Source organism: Sturnus vulgaris, chromosome 1, assembly GCF_052056855.1.
Source record: "Sturnus vulgaris isolate bStuVul1 chromosome 1, bStuVul1.hap1, whole genome shotgun sequence".
Classification (NCBI taxonomy): domain Eukaryota; kingdom Metazoa; phylum Chordata; class Aves; order Passeriformes; family Sturnidae; genus Sturnus; species Sturnus vulgaris.
In genome coordinates this window covers 135,547,604-135,566,189 of record NC_142243.1, presented here as the reverse complement: position 1 = coordinate 135,566,189, position 18,586 = coordinate 135,547,604, and the positions used below count along the sequence as shown (strand labels likewise).

General features: G+C 39.0%; 1 protein-coding gene across 7 annotated transcripts in view; it reads left to right on the top strand.

Annotated features, from left to right (window-relative positions):
- The first annotated feature begins 1,564 nt into the window (after positions 1 to 1,564).
- Positions 1,565 to 18,586, top strand: part of RGS22 (regulator of G protein signaling 22) — a 65,916-nt gene continuing 48,894 nt past the window's right edge. For 6 of the 7 annotated variants that reach the window (XM_088154991.1, XM_088154999.1, XM_014879826.2 and 3 more), the window contains exons 1-5: positions 1,565 to 1,616; positions 2,233 to 2,261; positions 4,813 to 4,875; positions 14,055 to 14,276; positions 17,983 to 18,068. In XM_088154991.1, the coding sequence (XP_088011117.1) occupies positions 1,592 to 1,616; positions 2,233 to 2,261; positions 4,813 to 4,875; positions 14,055 to 14,276; positions 17,983 to 18,068 (425 nt within the window). In that variant the 5' untranslated portion in view covers positions 1,565 to 1,591. The remainder of the gene's footprint in view (positions 1,617 to 2,232; positions 2,262 to 4,812; positions 4,876 to 14,054; positions 14,277 to 17,982; positions 18,069 to 18,586) is intronic. The other variant, XM_088155004.1, reaches the window with a different exon arrangement.

The following is an 18,586-nucleotide window of genomic DNA, read 5'->3' as shown; positions in this document are numbered from 1 at the left end:
CTTTTATTTTAGATTTTACTTCTGTTGAGTATGCTCTTCAGATATATATATATATATATAAAACATTTGCCTGAAATGTGTATCTTGAATAACACATTATTCAGCTTATCCTTTAGGTCTTTGGGAATACTATTGTCCCTTTAAGGGACACTTGCAACCCCCACTCCCTGACCCAAACCACCCTTAAAAGCAAATCACACAGCTAACAATATTCCATTAAGACAATTAGAAGAAGTATTATTCTGGCATTCAGCAACTAGACCAGTGATTGTATTTGGGCAGGCATTCCCCGGAGTAGGAATGCACATCTGGAGCAGAGGGTGCAAAATACCATGTGTTTCTAGGAGATAAAGCCATTTTCCCTGCCTCTATGGTAACAGATTTGCTGCTTGTTCATTATTAACACTCATCAGCTTCTGGACTTTAAGCTGCAGTCCCCAAGCATGTGCATTTGTTCTGTTTTTACTTAACCTTGGATCCTACCAAAGTCATGCAGGAGTTAAAATAAAACATTTTTTCACAGTTGAGCATTACAACGGGACATATTACTCTGCTCTGGGAAAGGGGACACAAATGATCATTTTCTGGGAATGACAAGGTCTTAGTGCCTTTTGGGCACTTCCTGAGTCCAGCTGATGGATTAGGCTTCTCAAAGGAGCCCTTCATGTACCTTGCTCCCATGACAGCTTGTACAACTGATCCCAGTGGGTTTTTGCCAAGTTACTAAAAGCAGTTCTGGTCTGGACACAAGCAGAAGCAGAGAACTTTTGAGGGAACTTTCATGACAAAAAATCTTGAAGGATTTATGCAGTTCTAGGATAAGGTGCTTGCTAGATAGGATGGTTTTCAGATCCCGGTTGTGAAACACCTAAATCCCTTTGAAATCCTCGTATAGGACCCTGAACGCCTTCTTTGCACACAGCTTTTGCTGATCCCACCACAAATATAACTTTTTCTTACATGCTAGAGCCAAGGCAGAAACTAACATTCTGAGAGTGTTTGTTTTCATTTCTGGCTACAAGTATCCTCAGATTTCTGCTTCTCAGGGATCTCCTTTGGGACTGTCGTCCCTGAGGGAGCGCGGGGCCGGGCCGGGCGCTGCCCGGGCCGTGTTTGCAGCGCCATGGCAACGGCGCGGCGGCCACAGGGCCCGGCCGGGCCGGCGGCCCCGGCGCTGCTCCCGCTGCTCCCGCTGCTCCCTGCGATCCCACCTGTGCAGGCCCCGCTCCCGCTGCTCCCCGCTATCCCACCTGTGCAGGAGCTGCTCGCTGCTCCCCGCTATCCCACCTGTGCAGGAGCTGCTCGCTGCTCCCCGCGATCCCACCTGTGCAGGAGCTGCTCGCTGCTCCCCGCTATCCCACCTGTGCAGGAACTGCTCCCGCTGCTTCCCGCGATCCCACCTGTGCAGGCTCTGCTCCTGCTGCTCCCTGCGATCCCACCTGTGCAGGAGCTGCTCCCGCTGCTTCCTGCGATCCCACCTGTGCAGGTCCCACTCCCCGCGATCCCACCTGTGCAGGCTCTGCTCCTGCTGCTCCCTGCGATCCCAGCTGTGCAGGCGCGGCCGGCGGCGGCCGCGGGTGCCGGGGCCGGGATGCGCTGCAAAAGGCTCACCACAGGTACGTGGCGCTGTCCCCGCAGGCCGGGCTGGCTCCTGTCGCACGGGGCTCGGGCCCCACGGTGCGGCCTCAGGTACAGAGGCGGTGGCACAAAAGAGGGGCATTCTGAACTGACGGGTCTAAACTTTCCCGGCAGAACCCATCACTCCGAAGAGTGCCTTTAATGGCATTAGTAAAGACAGGATATTCTCCTAGAATGAATGAGCGTTGATTATTCCAGAACACAATTGTATCTTTTCAATTTTATCACATGCTTTGTAATATTTGGTATTCAAAGCTTTGAGAGTCCCATATTAATCTGTATTTTCATTAAACCACCAAGCTTCTAGTTATCAATTTTGCAGAAGAAAGCTGACATGAAGTTAACTGATATGTATAAGAAGTAATATATTTAAATAATACTTGTTTTTTGTTTAAATAATTCTTGCAATAGTTAATCTTTTCATGCACAGGTCAACATTACAGCATATTCTTAGTTTATTTTATTTCTTCAGACTAAGTTATTTTATTTCAGAATACCCAGGACAGTTGTCATGCCTCGCTACTTTTTGTTGTATTGTAGTTGAATTGACTGTATTGCTTGGATAACGTATGATATTTAATATCTTCTTTTCAGAACCTCCATGTATAACAGAAGAAATGTTAGTAAGTATGCTTATAAGCCTTGGTCATTTTCATCATACAGCTATGGAGCAAAAAAAGCAAAGAACCACTTTGGAAACCTTTGTTTTCTCATTTATTTTTTGTATGTATAGATTACTGAGCAATTTCTTAAAATTTTGTCAGACAAAATACTTAGCTTAAAAATAATTAGAAAAAAAGTAACAGGAGACTATGGAGAATAAAGATAGAAATGAAAGTTAATTAAGATGAAGGAAGGAAACAAACAATTGGAAGATTCAACATGACAGGTTTAACAATCTCCTTACTTTGCCTTTTTTGCCCTTTGCTCATATTTCATTGTAGGAGTTCCCTGATGTTTATCTTCTTGTTTGAAAGGTATATATGTTTGTTGCCTCATAAGAAATTACACATTTACTGTTGCAGCTCAGGAAATGTTCGCCTATTCCCTGTTTTGGATGCCTTTGTAACTGTGTATTTTAAAGTATACATGTGTTGATATTGCTTTTAGGAATTTCTAGGTACTGCTTTATTTATAGTGTTTATTACCATAAAGAGGACCAACATAAGCACAAGTTTAAATATTTAGCACACCTTAACCTCTGATTGCAATTCTAAGGCATATTTTTCTCGTCATAATTGAGTCTGTGCTGCAGGAGAAATGGCATGGAAAGAAATGAAACCAAATGCTTTCTGACACAAAAATCTAAGCTACAGTATTGTACTAACCTATAATGTGCACATAAGAAAGTGCAACTGATTTCAAATGAAAATAAGACTGTCTACAAAAAACTTGCCAAAAAACCAGTGGAAAGTATATAATGTGTAGATGCAGTAAGTAATAAAGCACACATTAATAAGATCATAAGCATTTTATCTATTAATCAACCACTGTGTTTACATTTCTTGCTGTTATATGGGACTACAGAGAATTATATCCTTGGGAAATTAAAAACATGGTACCTGCATATTTCTAAAGAGCTTATACTTCAGCCAGTAATAAATTAACTGGTTTTAATAAGTCCTTTGAAACAATAAAATATTTTCATCATTTATTTTCATATCTAGTCCTATCTCGAGATTCATTCTTGTCAGTGCCAAACCAAACATGAGGCTGACTATACCTTTCTAATTAATTTATTTTCCTAACTGTGTTAACACTTGCAGAATTGATATTTCTGGATCTGATTGCCTATTGACATTAGTGAGAGGATTCTCTGTTAATTTCAAAATGCGTTAGACACTTTGGTAAATTCCCCTCTTTAATTACTGCCCAAACATCTCTGGATCCATGGCACTGCAATTGCATTGGACCATGGGCCTGTGATCCAAATAAGGAATGAAAGCCTTGCTTTCAGCACTGGCAGCATTTTCCAAGAATGAGCTTGGGCTACCTTGCCTGTGCTGAATCAGTCACCACAGCAACTGCAAGTGCTAAGGAAAAAATGCTGGCAGACCAGGACCAGACAAACACCATCGGGTCTAATCCTGACTTATCATGCATGTTATCTCAGATTTGTTCCTTATCTGAGCACAAACTATCTGTATTTAGGTTAGACCACTGGGGTTTGGTTCTAGATACTGCCTGCCTGTACACTGTGCATAACCTCTCTTTTATGCTATTCCTTACTAGCACAGTTCAATGCTATCAATTTAAGAAAGAGAAAAAAGATTTGTATTGCAACACCTTTGCTGCTGTTGGCAAATACATCAAATTTAAGTGCATTCTCCTTGCCTTGCAAGGCTGAAATTATAGAATATTCAGGAAAATGAAAATATTAAAAATTATTTAAATGTCTTCATTATACTGAAGACCAGTGGAAGTGTTCCAGTTTTACCCTCTGTTGCATTGAAATGGGGATGGTGGAGATACTGAGTCAGTAAAAGTAAGACTTGGAGCCATACTTTCAGATCTGCCAATAGCAAAAAAATTCAACTTTTAATCTATAGTTTTTGAGTCATGTTAGCAGGATTTAAAATGCAGGGGTCAGAAAGGATATAAAAAAGGATGCACCTGCAGATGCAGTCCTCTCTTCTGATGAGGTCAACAGGAAGCCTCCCAGTTCTATCAGATTCATAGTATGGCATACACTGCTTGCTTGCTGAGCCAAATTATAGGTTAGTGTACTCCCTTTTAGTCCCCAGATATCCCCAAGCAGCAGTGTGAGAGTAGAAGGTGGCCCTGGTGAAATATTATACTCTCCTTCCTCCCAAGTTCAAGAGAGTAAGGTACAATGTGGAGAATTTCTAGACTGTTAGCTTATGCACATTTTTTCAAAAGTTAACATGCAGACTTTCAGCATCTAGAAGCTGTTTGGTTTGTGAAGGCTTTATCTATTAATTCATTGGCAAAGGATTTACCTTCATGTGTGCGTTTTAAATTGCTAAGGACCTTAGCAGTATGCAATGGCTAGAATATAACAGTGATGCAATTATTATATTCTCAAAAAATAGGAAATAATATTTTGCAAAAGCTTCCATGCCATATCTCATGAAAAAATATTGAGGCAATAGTGCATTCAAATATTAATGCAGATTATTACAAGCCATGCTTTGTGGTTTTATCTCTCTACAGGAAGAATGCTTAGCTACAGATGATATGCTTGTGGATTACTTTAATGAATTTTTGAGTCTTCCGGTAAGTACCTTACAGAAGTCCCTTGCAAAATACAAGAAACTAAGATTAAGAGTAACCTAACCCATCTTGGAAAATTTTATGTTTTGCCATATAACTGTATTTTAATGGTAGCAACCCTTACTGCTCAGTGTTATCATCAGTAAGAATAACCCAGTATCTGGACTTCTGGGGACAGATGTTCTCTTGCTAGTTTACAGAATCTCAGAATGGACAAGGTTGGAGGGGAGCACAGTGGGTCACCTGGTCCAACCTCCCTGCTCAAGCAGGGTCTTTCCAGAGCACACGGCACAGGATTGCATCCAGATGGTTCTTGAATATCTCCAATGGGGGGGGGATTACACCACTTCTCTGGGCAGCCTGTTCCAGTGCTCAGTCACCCACACAGTAAAGAAGTTCTTTCTCATGTTCAAGTGGAACTTACTGTGCATCAGTTTCTGCTTGTCTCTTGTCCTTTTGCTTGGCACCACTGAGCAGAGCCTGGCATCATCCTCCCTTCAGATACTGATAGAAATTGATAAAACCCCCTCTAATTTGTCTCTTCTTGAAGCTGAATGTGCCCAGCTGCCTTAGCCTTTCCTCATAAGAGTTGCTCCAGTCCCTTAATGATGTTTGTAGCCCTCGGCTGGACCGCTCAAGTAGCTCCATGTCCCTCATGTACTGAAGAGCCCTTGACGTGCTGATAGTCCTCTTCCCAATGTACACCAGGCCTTCTTGGCCGCAGGGACACGCTGCTGGCTCATGGACAGCTTGCTGTCTGTTGGATTCCAGAAACCCGGGGTTTTTGAGCTTTCTGTGCTGTCTGGCACTGACCCCCTGGAGAACACTGCTTTTGACCTGAGGACTTGGAGACAGCTTCTAAATATGAGTGGTGAAGTAAAAATCATGGGTGTGTAGTTAATTAGAAGTGTGTGCTTTCATATGGTAAAGGGTTTTAAATTTGAGGTTTTTGTAGTATAGTAATAGGTATGGGAAAATACAGAAGATTTTGGGCATTGTCTTTTTCAGTGTTCATCTTCCTTCTTATCCATGGGTTTCAGGCAGTAGTTTCTAGTTGGCCAGTGAATGTCACACTAAGGCTCATGGGAATCTAGTTATTGGGTTAAAAGTATAAATAATATAGGTGTTAATTCTCTATTGGACTGTTTACCTTTAAGAGACTTTGTAGCAGCTGCATCTTCCTTCATTTTCCTCGCTTCTAGCAGGTAGCTAGAAGTGCTGTCAAAAACTCTGTACTTTCTGATAAGATTTAATAAACAACCTAGCCCGAACACGAGGAAAAACTGTTAATCCTGGCTCTGAGTGAAGTCAGAAGAGACTGAGACAAACCTTTAATTAAGTGGTGCAAAACTCCCACTGCTGTTATAGCTGTCCACCTAGATCCCTAGGTTATTTATGTATTTAAACTTATGTAATAAATCATTTATGTATTTAAATCACAGTGAACTAAAATAATATGAATAGGAAATGAAAAAGACACATAAATACTTACTTACTTGAAATGTGTCCACTTCTATTATAGGGTTACAACATGATGACGCAACAAATGTTTGTCCTTTTACAGTTTTCTGGCAATGTATTCAGTGATTAATTAACATTTAAGCTCAAGAAACATGTCTCTCTCTTCATGGCTTGGAAGGTTTCAAAGCTGGCACTTCCCTCCTCTTCTCTCCCATTTGCGGCTAGAAGGATGGAGCCTTACACTGTATTCTGTGTACTGATCCAGTCACAGTTAGACAATCATACCCAGTACCTTGTATTTAACCAGTTCTCCTGTATTTTACTCCTTTTCCCTATCAACTAGCCTGCCTCCCCACACTCTATTGAGAGTCATATGTACAGTCCTGCTCCCTCAATGTTGTAACCTCATCCATCTTCATCTTAGTAGTCTTGGCCCTGACACCTTAGACTCAAAATCCCTTGCCAGGTGGCACAGGCCTTTCCACAGCGTCACTGTGGCTCCCACCCAATGTACCACAGAGTTGCTCCACAGCCTGTTCCCCTCCTAAGGCACTGCAGTCCAACAGGCTACTCTACAAGAACAGACAGCTTGCTTAGTAGGAACCACTGACAGCATTAGGAGAGAGCAGAATATTTCTTGATGCTCCTTGGACCTCAAATGAGCTACAAAATGGCTTGGTGAAGCTACTAATGAATCAAGTTCAGTTGTGATTCATAACTGAATGATTTGTCTTACTTAATTGAATCAGACACAGCTGTCTGTCTAAGCCACAGCATAGATTTGTGTAAATGTACACAGCATGGAAATTGCACTACTAAGGAAGGCAGAAAGGCTCCTCATTCCAATTTTTAATCCTAAAATAGAATCTGGAGGTATCAGCTCTTTGTCAGTGTGAGTTTTGTGCACAGCATCGATACTGACTTCTTTCAGGAGCTCAGTCTTTATGTACTTTCACCACACTGCAAGATTCCAAAGAGCATACAAAGCTAGAGAGACACAGATGGAACAAAATGTATGGTAAGAGGGCTGTGTTTTTTAATTCCTCCAGCACCTGCACTCCCCCAGCCCCTGCCCCACAGATGCCTTAGGATATCTGCCTAAATCCAAGCCTAACTACTTAGGTTTTAAACCCAGGCCTTCTTCCATGTGCCAGATTGTTCTTAGCACAGGAATACCATCCTCCATGCCTTTGCTGCTTATTTGGAAACTATACTTCAAGCTTTCCCCAAATTGCAGAGGATAGAGTGGGTAAGAAGTTCAGCCTTTTTCGTCTCTTGATCTCCTTGCACATACACAAATTTTAGGACATCTGTTAGAGGCCAAAATTCTCCTTGGCCTCAGAGGACTCCTCAGCCCACAGTCCTGGCGCAGCTCTGAACTGCAGCAATTGTCCAGGCACTCCTGATGGCTCTGGAAGCCCACGGAAAAGAGTTCACAGTCACTCCTGAGTAAACACTCTTTTATGCTGGTAATCTTTGTAGGTTTCTAAGATGACACGTGGTCTTTCTTCTACATATTTATATATCTTCATGAAAACAGATGCTCTATTAGCTATTTTTCACTGTAATGTTCTCATAATTGATTTCATTTTCTCTTTGATCTTTTCGTAAGGATTTATCCTCTTCAGAATCAAGTTCTATTAATGCCTTGAGTTCTGTGGTTTGAATACCTTACATTCCTGATTTCCCTCTCCTTCTCAGAAGGCTTCTACTAAAACAGTGCATTGAAATTTCCATTGCTTTATTCTTGTTGTGCTTATACACTGTTGCCTGGGAACAGTATTACCCAGGTGTGCTAGTAGTTAGGCAACAAGTTAAACTGAAAATATTGTGAGACTTGATACAAGAAATCAGGGGGAGCAAATGCTTATTTTAAGGGACTGCTTCTGCATTGATTTATAATGCCCCATTAGCAGATGGAAAATCGTGTCACTGGGGACTTGCTATAACAGCAGCAGGTTTTTCATGTGTTTTTTTTTTCCTTTGATTTACAGTGTATCCCTTAAGTGATTCTCTTGTTACAATGACATTCAATGTAATCTGACATAAATATCTAGGTACTCCAAAGAGGTATATACTGTAATAAAGTGTAATTTACAGAAAGTATTTCTGAAATACATCATACAAGAAACCTCAGGAGGGCACTTGTTGCCAGTAGTACAGTGATTTCACAGTAGCAGAAACCAATTACATGACACATAGACTTACACCTTCCTTAGTAACTAATGTAAAATGAATGATTTAAGAGAAACATTGGCCTGGATACATTTCCATTTCTAGGAGCTCAGGCTAGAATTTGAATCTCTCATCCATGTATTTAAAATATCCAAGTATATGTTTAGTCAGGAATGAAAATTCAGAAGTCAGAAATTGCCATCCAGGTCAGTGTTGAAGACAAGCACAGTAATATCAACTTGTTTTTCCTGCACTCTACAAGCTTCTTGCTACTCATTCCATCCCATGTCCATGCTGGGTCTTACCTGTCATTTTCCAGTTACCAGTGATCCTGAGGAAGGCACTCCTCCTCTTTGCAACCTCAAGGAGTTGGCCTAGAGACAAAAGTGCTACCTTGTGCCTCAACTGAAGCACATTCAGGAGATGACAACTTGTTGGCAAGTCCCTGATTGTTGGTTTCCCTTGCAGCAGAAAGCTACTAAGTGACCATAATTTTATCAACTTTATATTTGAAGATTATTTCTTCAAAACATTGTTCTCACTGTAAAAGCTCTCCTCCAAGTGGTATGGGATCCAGCAGTTGATGCAGGTGATGATTCTGGAAACAATTAAAGCCCTAGTAACAAAGCTCAGGCCGATCAATCTTTCTGAAGACAGAATGGTCCTGAAAACCTAGTGCTGTCACAAATAAAATCTTGCTTGATCTGAGTAGAATATTACAGAAACAGCAGAAAGCAAAAAATCAATCACTCTGCTGCACAGTTCAGGCCCTTCACTGCTTTGAAGATGATTTTGAACAATTCTATGCATCAAATCATTGATTCAAGGCATCAGTGCATGCTCGTTAGTTTCCTGTTGTTTTTTCCAGGTGTGGTGGGAGGCTGCAGTTGCCAATATAACCTCCCCTAGAAAAGCTTTGACACAAGTAAGGCCCTACATGCATGTTACATTGAGACTTACCCAGGACTAAAACTTGCATCATGTCTTTGACATTGAAGGAAACAAACAAAGCATTCCTGGCTACATTCCTTATTGATAGTGTATTTACTCTAAATGTTCTTCTCTCTTAATTAGATTGTGACTTGTCTTACTCATCAACAGAAGGGAAATCCTGGACTCATTAAAGTCAATGGGAGATTTTGCACTGACTATGTGTAGTGTGAATTTTTCCAGACACTCCATAGAGCTGCTCAAATTCTTTTCTGGTGTGGACTCTCACTGACATTTATTTATGATATACATATACCCTTCTTAAGGAAGTTTTGGCAATGCTCCTGGATGAGATCTCTATTCACTCCCACCCTTAACCTAAGAAACAGCCAAGCTGTGGTCATTCTGTTTGTCTTGGGATCAAACTACATTATTTTGGTCTGGGATGTGAGCATATTTACACATTTGTTAATTGTATCCGAAGTTGAGTGTATCTGAAAACTGTTAAGACAGAGAACAGTGAGATTTATATGTCTGATATCCTGGCAACATGGTGATGGATGCTGTTTTGGTTTCTGTTATGGGAGGACTGAGAGAAATTTGTCTTCCCTTCAGTTAAGTGTATAACTTCAAATTTCAGAATTATGTATTCTGTTTATTTTTCAGCTGAAAACCATATTCAATGTGCATTTGACAGCTAAGAACTTTTTTATGCTGTCAAAAAAGTACATGCAATTGCTTATTTAACAGTATTGCTGTACCACAGTCTGAAAAAAGCTTTTTGTTATTTGCTCAGAGATTTTTTTCTGACGCTGAGATTAGTATAATGAGTTACATTGGTCATACTGGCATTGGGGGGAGAATTGCCTGCGAGTGAAATAGTTTGCAAAATTTGTTGACTTCTTATTTATTGGTATTCTCAAGTTCTTGATCTTATTTATTGTACTATGTTGACAATGTATGAACCCCAAGCTTCAAGGCTTCTGCCAAACCTGATTTATTTTTTCTTAACATCTTGAGGTATAATTTCTCTGGCGATTTCCCTTTCTATCTTCAAAGCATCAAAAATTGGCTCAAAGTAGAGAATGATACACTTAGTCTTTGGTTAGTGTATTTTACTTGTCTGTAAAAAGCCAAAAGCACTTGCCAAATGTGGGGTAAGAAAGATAATTCTTACTATATTTTTTCCTTTCCTTTATAGTGTAGACTATCATCCACTCCTTAACACAGGCATCTTCACTGAAGAGATTCCTCATTATTGCAATGATGGAATATTGGTGGTGCTGCAAACCTCTCTCGTTATCGTCCTGTGAAGTGTTACAGGATTTTACAGTACTTGACTTCCACTGGAAAGGTTTTAAGTTTGCTAAAGGATACTGAACAGTTTCTTGGTGCATTTTTTTTGTGGCTTGTAATGTGCTAGAATGGTTAGATTGTGTGTTTTGCCCCAAAGTTCTTCAGATACTGAAAGGAAAGTGGATTGACTGATCCTCTCTCCTGTATGGTAACTGGGAAAATGTCTCCTACAAGAAATCATGTTTTGGGGATGGTTTGTTGTGTGCTTCCGTTTGATTTTTCTCATAATATTATCACTTATTTTTGTGGCGGTGATGAGTTAAGATTAGGAATTATCTCTTCTTTTGTTATGCTTATAAAAACATTCTGATTTATCATTGTAGATTTTTAAGTAAACAAGCTTCTCCAGAAAGGTTTGAATTATTCTAAAATGCTTTTGTATGATAGTTCGAGAGATAGCAAGATGCTCTGTTGGGAATTTGGGATCTGTTAAGAATCATAGATTACTGTCTGAAGGGGCTTTGAGGAGGTCTGTAGTGTGGCTTCCTTCTCAAAGCAGGGTCAGTGCTTTAGTACTGACTCCAGGTTGCTTGGCACTTTCTGCATCTGGTCTTGAAAACCTCTTGAAAACCTGTTCCAGTGTTAATCATCTCTTTTTTCTTATAATCCAAATGAGACCTCCATTGTTTCAGTGTATGACAAGTGGTTTCCTGTCCTCCCACCATCACCTCTGTAAAAAGCTTGGCTTTATCTGTTCAGAAATCTCCTTGTAAATATGCTAAGGCTGCTGCTGGTCCTCCTAGAGCTTCTCCCTCTAGGGTGAGTGATCCAGCCTCTGACCATCTGGGTGGTCTTCTGATGGACTTGATCAAACATGTGAGTATCCTTCTTGTACAGGGAACCCAAAACTGGATGCAGTATTCCAGATGCATCCTTACTAGTGTCAAGTCTGCTGGCTACTCTCTGACTGATAGAAGAAGTATGCATGCCTTTTGATGTCCCTGAGGATGATAACTACATCCAAACCCCAAAAGTCTGGACTAGAACTCCCTTTTTCAGTCAAGTATGTAGTGTATGAAGTCTGAATTTTCCTATTCCATCAGTGTATGGAATACACTTCTTTTGCTCCATTAATATATTTCTCTTATAAATGATAGGTAGTCAGACTCCCAAAACAGCAATACATGTAACATTTTAAAAATTGTAACTAGCATCCATTTCACTACATTAAAGTTGCCATGGTTTTCTCTTCAGCTAAATAGAATATGTATTGAAAAACCCTAAATCTAAGGAAGTTACAAATGATTAAATAAAAGTAGATGTATGTGCTAAAATAATACTGTATTTGCTTAGTTTTCAATTTGAAAAACACGAATCTAATACAATCACATCATACATAGTCACAAAGCCCTTTATTATGAAATTTGCATTTTGTTTGCTTTTTTTCCACAAGTGAGGGCATTTCAAATCCTGAGTGACTGAAGTACTTTGTTTCCTAGTGTACTTTTTTCTGTTTCTTTATTTAAAACATGGAGGAATATATAAGGAAGAAAACATTTAAAGGCTATTAAGGTTGCACAGTTAGTCACTTAAAAGCTGGTAGAAGTTCAAATTAGATTTGAAAGTAAATGAAATGTGCACATAGCAAACTGGGAGGAGTTCTGAATATTGGGAAATCTACTACACATAAAAGGTTTGTTAGATGCTTTTCAGTACATCTGGAAAAAAAAGCACTAAAACCTGCAGAGTGCTCTGGAGAAAATTAATGCCAAAAGAGGCAGAAGGTGTCAGAGAACAAAAACCAATCCATGATTTCAGCTGAAGTTAGGTAACTGAGCAGACTCATGCAATTCAATGCATGGCCCTGAGCAGTGACGGTCTGATGTCATCGGCACTAATCGTACACTGAAAGCTCTCACATGCTGTGTGCTTTGCCAGGCCGAGCCTCCACAGTGAGACATTATGGGATAAGTAGGGAATGTTGAAAAAACATGTTGCAGCCACATGGTTCAATTCTGGGCATTGGTCTGCAAGACACTGATCAACAAGGGGGCTTCAAACAGAAGCAACAAAATAGATGACACTAACATCATTACTTTGGGCTTACACAGATGTGAAAAAGAATCAAATTGTTCTGTAATGTATTTCTATGTTATATGTAGCATGTATTTAACATATTTAGAATGTATATGAGTTATGTCTATGTGTGCATATATGTGATATATGAAAAAAATTCAAGGAAATTAAAAAAATACAGTACTTGAACAAATAAAATATTCCTATTAAATGCAGGGGAACGACAACTGTACAAACACCAGGTGGGATCCTGTCTGGAATGAAGCCAAAAAGAGTTTTGGCACTGGGTTTAGGTGTGGCCATAGTTTCCTGAGTTCTTAAATACAGCATGCCTTGTTGTCCAGCTGAGTGCAGAGATGCTTTTATACTCTATATGATGTAGAGTATATAATGCACATAAATTCTATATAATCTCCTATGTATAACTGTCATGTGCATCCTCTATGACTTCTGTAAAGTCCATCCATATTTTTCCTCTTCATTTCAAGTAAGAGAATTTGAATTTGAAAGGTAGTCTTTTAGGGGAACACCCGATACCAGAGCTTAAAAGATGAAAGATGGCTCTGTTTTAGTGTGCACACATGCAGTGGGGTTTTGTGAGTTGACAAAAGTCACAATTGCATGGCCAAAATTGAAGTTTAGTCTATCTCATCTATTTTACCGTATTTGACTGAACTAGCGATGTATAATAAAATTTACTACAGGACATGGGTTTTGGTCGTTGTTTGACCTACAGGTAACAGTATGGTGAAAAACCTTTCCTGTATATGAAAATCCTCAGGTTCATCCTTCTCAAATGCATCTCACATTTAAGAGGTGAGTTTCATTGCTAGCATTTTCATGCCTTGATTGTTGATAATAACGAAGGGGAGAATAATACTGGAGATCTGATCCTGTAAGTGAGTACTTCTCTGTAGGACAGTTACTGAAGTCACAGTGAATTATATATTCTAGACGTCAATGTACTCAATCAGTTATTTACATGTGAAAAAGAATGGTGTGTGATCTAGAATTAATTCAATTCTTGACAATTAAGTATTGCTGAGATAAAAAAATAGGAATGCTTTGGAAAGCTATACAGCAAAAACAAGCATGAAGAAAAATAACTCTTTCAGGCCCCAAGAGAAAGAAGCCTCATAATGCAATTTTTTATTCTGTAGGATGCCTCTATATGATAAAAAATAACTTGTTAAATGACAGTTGCCCTATTACAGCACCATAAACTTTCCTAACTTCTTTTGTAGACTTTTGCCCAGCCAGTCAAGTTTAACTCTGACGCTGGGGCTTTTGAAGTAGTTAATTATGCCCCACAACGCCTGGAAAGCCAGCCGAAGAAAATTCTACATGATCAAAAACCTCCAAGCCCCATTTATGATGTTCTAAGCAAAGAAAAGAAGGATGGGCAGCTCTCCAAAATGCACAGTGTTTCTTCATTCTTCAGTATTGATCCAAATTACAACACTATGGTAAGCATCTTATAGACCCCGAGTTTATATTTAGATCTTACTGTAGAGATACTGGCAATAGTTATTGTTGTGTTTGGCTTGGTAGCTTGGGAAAAATGTTAATTTATGTTAGGAAAACATAATGATGGGCCAAATTATGCCCTGTAATGCACATGTGTCTAGCAGACAAGTGAATGGAATTACAGATGCACATCCTGTAGCACAGAATTTTGAAGATTCTGTAGGGCAGGGTTCAGCTGTGTGGTCTGAATACTTTTTAATATTAAAAGAAAAAATATTATGACAACAGTTACTTTACTAGTGATCCCTGGAATGTGCAAATTGACTGAAACTAATGCAGCTCAGTCTTTCCTTATTAATTAATTTCCTTGTGTGGCTATGAGCTCATCTGTGGTCTGGCAACACATAAGTCTCTCTTACATTAATTCCTAAAGGATTTACATGGTTAGCATCAATTGAAATGGCCAGAAAAAATAATCTTTGGCAAGAAGAAAGCTAAATTAATGGAAAGATGGGTTGGAATTTAGAAAAAAATCTGGTTTCAGACTTGCTTAGACAGTATCAGTTTTGGTATTCTTACCTGCCTACTTCCAGGGCCATGTTCAGCACCAAATTAGGCAGGTTCAAATCAGGAGCTGAAGCACCTCAGAGACTACAAGTCAGTACTGTTGGATGTGGGATTTTTAAACAACAGGTTTCAAGGATGAAAAAAGTATTTCACTGGGATGCTTGGTTTATTCCTTTCTTGTTTATTTTGCATGGATGTGACTGATGTGACTTCATTTTATTCAAGGCCAGTCTAAGGTCTTGGTCCATTTTTTGCAGTGACTGCTCAAAATTATGTCATAGCTGGAAAGCTGAGAGCAAAGCAGGGAGTTGTAACAGACTGCTGCTTTTCCCAGTATAAGATTAATGATTTTCAGAAAAGAAAGCAGTGCTGAGAGAGGTCAAAAGGCAATGATGTTTAACAAAGTGGTAGTAATGTGATATTGCAATTATCTGCATTTAAACTGGACAAATGATACAGAAGGACAAGGCCCACAGACATCCCTACCATGTTAACTAATAATTTTCACAAATACTTTGCTTGAGACCACAAAAGCAGAAGAGTTATTCCTGATTTCTTATTTGCTCTCAGTATTAAACTGAGGAAATGCTGTGTATTTGTGCAAGTGTGGCTAACATTGCTCTCTGGGCTAACCTCCCATCACTGTGGATGGCCTTTCTTGAGCAATTCAAAGCTATTTCACTATCACTTTCTTCTTTCATGTGGTCTGGAGAAACAGGGCCTCAGTATTATTTAAGATACCATTTCTTTCCCTGGGATATTTTCCATAGATGGGAAGCATTATAACCTTTTGAGGAACAATATGGTTCAGTACCCTTTCTTCTCCTTTTGGGGCGAAAGGATGATATTTCTTCTTGTTTTTGATTCCTCCTCTACTTGATGGGTAACACAGATGCCTCATCCAGTTCAACTTGGCATCTCAAGTCTGAGTTGGAACAAAATGGCCTGTGAAACAGCTTGCCCCAAATGGTTACTGCAACTACACAAGGTGAAAGAAGTCAGCTCCATTCATTGCACTACAGTGACTGAACCAGGAGAAGCCACACCAAATCAACTCTATCAAGTAGCTCTGTTCAAATCAAATAGGATTTGATCTTTCAGTTTTCAGGTGATGCTGTCTGCTTTGCTTTGACTGCCTTCACACAAACTAAAGAGATTGACAATTGTTTTGAACATTACATTGCTTACAAAAAGTCACCTTGAGTGGACATCATTTATGAAAAGGAGTTATGACTAGGAAATCCTAGTAGGCCTTTCAGGCTATGTCCTGAATTTAAACACATCTTGACTAAGAAATACACACAGTGGTATTTTTCTCTGTATTTTACTTCCCTCTCAAGTTGTTACAAATTTACAGATAAGCAAAAGTTCTCTTCATGTGTGTTTGCACATTTGCAAATCATTGATATGGAAGTATCTTCTCATCGATAGTCAATATCAATGGTGTGAAATACAGTGAGAAAAAATGATCTGTGGGCTTGTGTAGAATCAATGACTATGGAAGGAAACTGGCTGGCTTCCCACATACCTTACTTCAGAGAAACCCCAGTTCAGCAAAGCACTTAAGTATGTTTTTAACTTTAATCAAAGGAAGTTAAACACATGCTTAAACTTAAACATGTGCTAAAAGCTTTGCTGGATTGGGTCCTAGCAAGGCCTAAGGCTGATTGGGTAAGGAAACTAATCAAGGTAACAAACCCCATCAGATTAAATGTGGCATCTTTCTCTGGGGATGGGGAAAGAATAGAATTTTTTTTCCTTCTGATATGACATATAATTTTGTGTACCAGCCATGTACAGAGCATGTTATGAATCATTCAGATAAAAAACTGGGCTGTAAGTCAGTAAATGCATAAATATTAAATGCCAAAATAAAGAAACTATCTTCTGTATTTCAAAAAACCTTGTCAATTGCTAAGAAGAAGCATACACTGTGTGGTTGGGAGTAATTAGTCTCCATCTCCAGAAATTACATTGTATGAGCCACTGCCAACATAAGCTTTCCATATTTTTGAAATATTTTCTTCTCTCTAAATGAAACCACCCACTTTCTGAGTAATTCAGATTTTTTTCAATCCCCTAGAGATGCGTATGAGGCAGAAATAACCCTTGCCCCGAATGGAATATTAGCTCATGGAAAGAAAGTTCTACCTGTGATCTACGTAAACTGATTACCTGATATAACAAGTAGTGTCCATCCTTGCCCAAACTTCACCTGTTTTTATGGACAAGGGTAGCTACTGCATTCTTCAAAGTAATTAGTCTCACCTTCACTAAAAGGAAAAATGTGTCTCAGATGAATAAAATAGATCATCCCCTAAGAATGGAAAAAGTACACTATAAAAAAAAATACTAGGAAGGGCTGTATGTAATTTCTAAGGGAAGCAACTGTGAATCGTTGTGGCCCATAGTCAGAGATCTTACTCTTATTTCATTGGAACTAGTCTCTGTGGATCTTGCTGCTCAACATTTCCCTTTCACCCCCAAACCACTCATTTGAGGCACTTCTCTTTCTGTTCCAATGAGGCACTAAGGCTTAGACTGCCTGAGCAGAAATTTCTTGTGGCCCCAGGTCATAACACATGTAGGTTTCCATTATGAGAATTACTGTGTACAATGCAGTTATGCCGTGATTCCAACATAAAAGCATGAGAGGTGATGACTAATTTGATTTCTATTTGTTTGATTTTGCTTTTAATATCCACAGCTTTCTCTTTCTGAAAGTACAACTTAATTTAAGGGTTCCTTACTTTCAAATTCTTGAGGAAAAATAATAGCTATTATTTATAAAATGTGTTAAAGTCAGAAAATAGCAGTTTCCTATTGCAGAAATGTTTTGTACATCTAATTTGCATTTGAAATTGTACAGTAAAAGAATGATCCATACACACACTATTTCTGAAGAAAAAACACTCATGATTTGGTACAAAAGTTGAACTCTAATAGGTGAAATCGGATTTAGATATTTTTAGCTTTTAATAGGAAAGTAATTGTTCCAGCATAAAGGTGATGTTCACTCTGTATTTGTTTTCCTGAGACAATGCTTCTGTAGAAGGGGGATGTAGAGAATCAGTTACGTGGAAAATAAGTCAAGAAAGTCCAGAATACTGCAAATCTTTGGCATTTCTTTTTTTATAGCAACTTGATCAAGAACAAGCAATTGAGTGGATTAAGAAAGAACGGCTTCCAGCATTTCTAGAAAGTGACTGTTACTTTGAATACAGGTATTGCAATATTTTATTGCTGTCTTTCAGTTTTAAATTTGTATGTTTTCCTCTTTTGTATAATTCATCTTGGTAGTATTCTTAAAGTGGTTTGGCCCTCTTCTTTTCCCATTTTCTTTATTGTAACATTTTAGTGACCTGGATAAAGTAGTGGTTTTTTTTATCATCATGCTGGAATTTTCCTTGACTATGAATTACATCCTGTACTACATCATTACAAACAGAGTAAGAATGAGATTTACTGATTTCTAAATCTCTGTTCCTCAGAGATATCATGGTAGCAATGCATCTTTTGCTAATCAATATGTAAGCCATATAAGTAGAAGTTACAAGTCTATGAAATGAATCTGGAAAAAAAACTGCAAGTCTTTTTTATTTCAATTACTAGTTTTGTGTCTTTGAGCCCTCTGTCAGAGTTTAGCTAAGTTCTCTGTGGGATGATTTACTGTTAGAAACTTGCAGCGTTTTCCCAGATGTCCATTCAGCAGATGTACAGTACAGGAGACCTAGTGTGCTTT